General features: G+C 36.3%; 1 protein-coding gene across 1 annotated transcript; it reads left to right on the top strand.

Annotated features, from left to right (window-relative positions):
* The first annotated feature begins 219 nt into the window (after positions 1-219).
* On the top strand, positions 220-4,609 carry LOC107753455 (multiple inositol polyphosphate phosphatase 1-like). Its single transcript, XM_016569598.1, has 5 exons — positions 220-945; positions 2,188-2,382; positions 2,496-2,593; positions 2,922-3,052; positions 3,811-4,609. The coding sequence occupies exons 1-5, from the start codon at positions 372-374 to the stop codon at positions 4,187-4,189; spliced, it is 1,377 nt and encodes a 458-aa protein (XP_016425084.1). The 5' UTR covers positions 220-371; the 3' UTR covers positions 4,190-4,609.
* Positions 4,610-5,715: the final 1,106 nt, after the last annotated feature.

The raw sequence follows: 5,715 nt of genomic DNA on the forward strand, positions 1-5,715 counted from the left end.
ATATATATATATATATATATATATATATGTGTGTGTGTGTAAACCATGTAAAGCAGTAATATGTTTGAAATCAATCACTGAGAGATCATTAGAACAATCGGTAAGTTCTTTGATATTATAGCTGTGTTTTAACCCGGAAGGTTTTGTATCTCGATTTTGAGGCTGGCTTCACTTAGGCATTGAATGCAGTGTTGCCAAGTCAGCGGTTTCCCCCCGGAACGTGATAGTGCTCGTTTTGGCCGTGGTTATCCCTTTTTTTGAGTAGCAATTGGACTGGTTTTGTTACACAGACCTGGCAATCCTGATTGAATGAACGTACAGGTGACCAAGCTACGGGTATTTTAGGTGAAACAGGTATCGCACATCCAGAAATGAAAACAACTTACTTCCTCGCGAACTTTCTTATCACTTCTTTGAGCATTATGGTTGGTTTGTCATTATCTAAACTTGCCAGGCCAACGATACCGGCGATAGCGCATCACTTTGGGACAAAAGGCAGGTACGAGGAAGTGAACCCACATCTATTAGATGACATTTTGTTTGTAAACAAATCACTGGTAGCTCCCCCCTCTCCAGATTGCCGTGCCATTCATATGGTGTCGGTTATACGTCACGGGACGCGCTATCCAACCACCAAAAATGTGAAAAAGATCGCGCGATTGTTTGAACTGGTCGTGTCTCACGCGTCGGGTTCAGCCTCGTGGCTAAATGACATTAAGACATGGAAAATGTGGTACACTGAAGACATGGACGGCAGACTGGTGGAGAAAGGGTGCGATGACCACAGGCATTTGGCTGTGAGACTGGCACAGTCGTTCCCCACTTTGATTTCTGAGGATAATCTCCGTGCCAACCACATTGAGTTCATCACGAGCTCCAAGCATCGCTGTGTTGATAGTGTCAAAGCTTTTCAAGAGGGTCTTCACCGACTCTGGGATGTTCAGGGTAGGCTTAGTGTCCCTTACTTAATAGATGTTTTGTTGGTCTCTTTAACATTTTAACTTAAGAGATAGTTCACCCAGAAAATAAAAATTATTTCTCACCCTCATGTCATTCGTGACTTGTATGACTTTAGAAAATGTTAAATTAGTAGCCAAACAGTTTTGGTGACCACTGACTTCTGTTGGACAGAAAATCATTGGAACATTTCTCAAAATATCCTCTTTTATGTTTCATACAGGTTTAGATCAACACGAGTTAACTTTCTTAATGACCAATAACTCCAGAAGATTTCCAGCAAAATCCTAAATATTTCTTATTAATATTTACTTCATAGTGCATATTTTTCTTTACATTTAAATAATACCACAACTTTGTTTATTTTCAGATTTAAATTAAAGTTGTAGACTTGTTTTTATAGATTCAGTGGAGTCAAATATTTTTGAGTCCCACCTTGGTAGTAAACAAAGGCAGATTGCTGAATTCTCAGTTGACTACAGCACTTTTAGGGCTAGCGTATAAAGACAATGAAACACCATGAGAAATGTCCTTGGTAAATCTGCCATAAAGTGCCTATTACTATCTTTATAGACTGTTTAAACAACTCTGCAGCAAGTGGGGTTTACCTGTAATCCAGTAAACTTTATAGTTGAAGTAATGGGCCTTGGTAACTGTTGTTCAAGTAACCACACTTTTTATTTTATAGATATGGATTACAAACACTATGTGGATGATTCACTCATGAGATTCTTTGACCATTGCGAGAGATTTGTTGATAGAGGTTTAGATCAACACGAGTTAACTTTCTTAATGACCAATAACTCCAGAAGATTTCCAGCAAAATCCTAAATATTTCTTATTAATGTTTACTTCATAGTGCATATTTTTCTTTACATTTAAATAATACCACAACTTTCTGTTTATTTTCAGATTTAAATTAAAGTTGTAGACTTTTTTTTATAGATTCAGTGGAGTCAAATATTTTCGAGTCCCACCTTGGTAGTAAACAAAGGCAGATTGCTGAATTCTCAGTTGACTACAGCACTTTTAGGGCTAGCGTATAAAGACACTGAAACACCATGAGAAATGTCCTTGGTAAATCTGCCATAAAGTGCCTATTACTATCTTTATAGACTGTTTAAACAACTCTGCAGCAAGTGGGGTTTACCTGTAATCCAGTAAACTTTATAGTTGAAGTAATGGGCCTTGGTAACTGTTGTTCAAGTAACCACACTTTTTATTTTATAGATATGGATTACAAACACTATGTGGATGATTCACTCATGAGATTCTTTGACCATTGCGAGAGATTTGTTGAAAGTGTTGAGAAAAACAAAACAGCTTTGAAGGAGGTAGAACGCTTTAAATCTTCAGCAGAAATGGATGCAGTACGGAGGAAAATATCCAGTCGCCTTCAGATTCCATACAGTCAATTCACCCCAGGTAATCTTGCTTTTTATATTAGTGGACAATTTGTCTGACTGTTCAGTTGTAGTTGTTAAATGTAAATGTGTCAATTAAAATAATCCTAATCTTGATTAAATTTTTTTTGCTAGATATGGCAGAGGCAGCTTTCTTTTTGTGTTCCTATGAGTTTGCCATCAAATCAGAGAACTCCCCTTGGTGTGATCTGCTGGATGAGTCTGACGCTCAAGTACGTATGTCTGGTTGGAAATGAAACACTTCCATTTTCAGTGGATCTAATCATGAATGGTATTAAGATTCAAATAGTAATTGGATATGTCAGCTCCATTACATAGAACTGTTTTTATTCAGCATTTATTACATCTTTGCTATTGCAATGATGACAACTACACAAAAAAAAAAAGCAGTTTAGGGAATACTCTGAATTTAAGATTAGATTTGAGCTCATAAAATAGATTTATTGAGCATAGAGTTCTCCTGAGTTTCTCAGCCACATTAAACTTGGCAACCAAATGTATGTTCTCTTATGCAGTAACATGTTTTTGGCCTCTTGTTAGGTCCTCGAGTACAAAAATGACCTGAAACAGTACTGGAAGAGGGGATATGGACATGACGTCAACCGTAAATCCAGCTGCCCTCTCTTTCATGATATTTTCAAGCGTCTTGAAAAGGCTGCTAATGACTACAGGTTAGGAGATTGAGATGTGGACTGGTTCCCGTCCCATTTGTGGCGTATTTGTCCACTTAAAATACTCCGTAGAACATATTGATGTTTGTGTTCATTTGTGTTTTTACTATCTCCTGTAATCTAACAGATTTGGAGGGGTAAAAAAGACTGCCACCATCCAGGTTGGACATGGTGAAACCCTGCTGCCTCTGCTCTCTCTGATGTCCTTCTATAAGGATGAAAAACCTTTAACTGCAGAGAATTTTTCATTGCAGCACAACCGCACATTCCGCTCCAGTCAGATTGTACCTTATGCTGCAAACTTAGTCTTTGTCCTGTACGAATGACAACACAAAAAAAAAAAAAAGCAGTTTAGGGAATACTCTGAATTTAAGATTAGATTTGAGCTCATAAAATAGATTTATTGAGCATAGAGTTCTCCTGAGTTTCTCAGCCACATTAAACTTGGCAACCAAATGTATGTTCTCTTATGCAGTAACATGTTTTTGGCCTCTTGTTAGGTCCTGGAGTACAAAAATGACCTGAAACAGTACTGGAAGAGGGGATATGGACATGACGTCAACCGTAAATCCAGCTGCCCTCTCTTTCATGATATTTTCAAGCGTCTTGAAAAGGCTGCTAATGACTACAGGTTAGGAGATTGAGATGTGGACTGGTTCCCATCCCATTTGTGGCGTATTTGTCCACTTAAAATACTCCGTAGAACATATTGATGTTTGTGTTCATTTGTGTTTTTACTATCTCCTGTAATCTAACAGATTTGGAGGGGTAAAAAAGACTGCCACCATCCAGGTTGGACATGGTGAAACCCTGCTGCCTCTGCTCTCTCTGATGTCCTTCTATAAGGATGAAAAACCTTTAACTGCAGAGAATTTTTCATTGCAGCACAACCGCACATTCCGCTCCAGTCAGATTGTACCTTATGCTGCAAACTTAGTCTTTGTCCTGTACGAATGCAGTGATGGACTCAGAATACAGTTGTTTCTCAATGAGAAGTTAATGACCTTTCCCAACATGAACCATTTGGCTCCACTGTATGAAACGGTCAGAAAGCATTACTCAAAGCTCCTTAATGGCTGTGAGTTTAATAAGGAATGTAATGTGCCTCAGTCAAACCTCAGGAACACTGAACTTTGAGTTTATTAAATAGTGGATTACAAGGATGAATTACTGTGCACTTGCAATGACTGCATCTTTATGTTGTATTTTTGATTGTACTTTTTTTCTTCATGTTGTGGTTGAAGGTTTAATATGTTGCTTTATTTATTTTAATGGTTACTAAATTGCCAGAGGGGGGTGAAATTTGTGCTTTAAGAATGATTTATGTTTGTTCTTGTTTAATTTGCCAAAGAGAATTATGGTTATACAGTGCCAAATCATTTGTAATTTTGTAATGAAAGCAATTTAACAGAAAACTTGAAGTTTTTATATTTTATTTTAATAATAACTGTGCATTTTCTAGTGGGTAGTTCACTTGGTGGGGTTTTATAAAAGTCAAAGACCACATGGGATCAGATCCAATCTTGAAAATGGGTTGTTCATAAGAAGAAAAAAAAAGAAATCTGAAATCATAGTTTTAAACTGGATCAAACCTTGGTATGTGTTGTAACATATATTTTTATTAAGATTGGGATCCCGTTGATCCAAAAAAATGCCCAGTATTTTTTTTCAGGAACCAAATGTAATAAAATGTTTATTCAAACATTTATATTTTGCACTTGCTTTGTTTAACTGTTACGGTGGTAAAGCACATAAAATAAGAGTAGGCTATCTATAAAGCTTTTCTTTTCAGTTCATAAAAGTAAATATATATATATATATATATTGTCCACATTATCACTCAAACAGCTGTTAATAAATAATATATTTAAAAATATATATATATTTAATTTTAAATGTCATTAGTCACTTTATATTAATTATGATGACACAATCATAAGAGATGAACCAAACATTTTATTGCATGTATTTTTGTTTACTTTTATTTGTTGTGGATCAGATGAGAGGCTTGACTGTTTAAAAGAAATTGAAAATGGATGCGGATATTTGTATTCATTAAGTGTGCAATTTTCTGTCTCTTCAAATCAAAACACAAAGTGACCCAACATTGACTGTTCTAACTGTGATTAATCTTTTATAGCTAGTAGCCTTCATTGTGATATGGAGTTCCATTTAGAGTACTGGTAATCCGCATTTGATAATCTGGAAAAAAATTGTATATGAATCTGAGTGATGTAATGTTAAAGATGGATGGTATAATGGATTACCTGATCCTCAATAGCAAAACATGGGATTTCCAAACCTGGATCGTTTAAAGGGGTCATATGATGTTGATAAAAAGAACATTATTTTGAGTATTTGGTGTAATGCAATGAGCAATTCGTTGCATCCAGTGGGGACATAATTACGGATTATAATGACTTATACTGTCTTTTTATGCGTTGCATTGCATCGCGCCGCGTAAACATAAAACCTTGTCTGCATTTGTGATTGGAGTAATGACAAACTACAAACGCTACTCTTCACTGCTCAAAACTCGCATTTGAATCGTCAGTGGCAAATTCTTTAAATATAAAAAAACGTACTTACAGTCTGTGAGTCAGAACAGCCGGCATTGTAGTCTACTCTTCCAGGATCAGGAAACGGTCCTCCATAAAATGTGC

Source organism: Sinocyclocheilus rhinocerous, unplaced genomic scaffold, assembly GCF_001515625.1.
Source record: "Sinocyclocheilus rhinocerous isolate Xijiao unplaced genomic scaffold, SAMN03320098_v1.1 scaffold2216, whole genome shotgun sequence".
Classification (NCBI taxonomy): Eukaryota; Metazoa; Chordata; class Actinopteri; order Cypriniformes; family Cyprinidae; genus Sinocyclocheilus; species Sinocyclocheilus rhinocerous.

What these genes read in the sequence shown, in the direction of transcription:
- LOC107753455 (XM_016569598.1), top strand. Translation starts at nt 372, where the DNA reads ATGAAAACAACTTACTTCCTCGCGAACTTTCTTATCACTTCTTTGAGC. An exon ending in CCGACTCTGGGATGTTCAGG is followed by an intron (nt 946 to 2,187) that starts GTAGGCTTAGTG and finishes TTTATTTTATAG; the next exon opens with ATATGGATTACAAACACTAT. An exon ending in AAGGCTGCTAATGACTACAG is followed by an intron (nt 3,053 to 3,810) that starts GTTAGGAGATTG and finishes GTAATCTAACAG; the next exon opens with ATTTGGAGGGGTAAAAAAGA.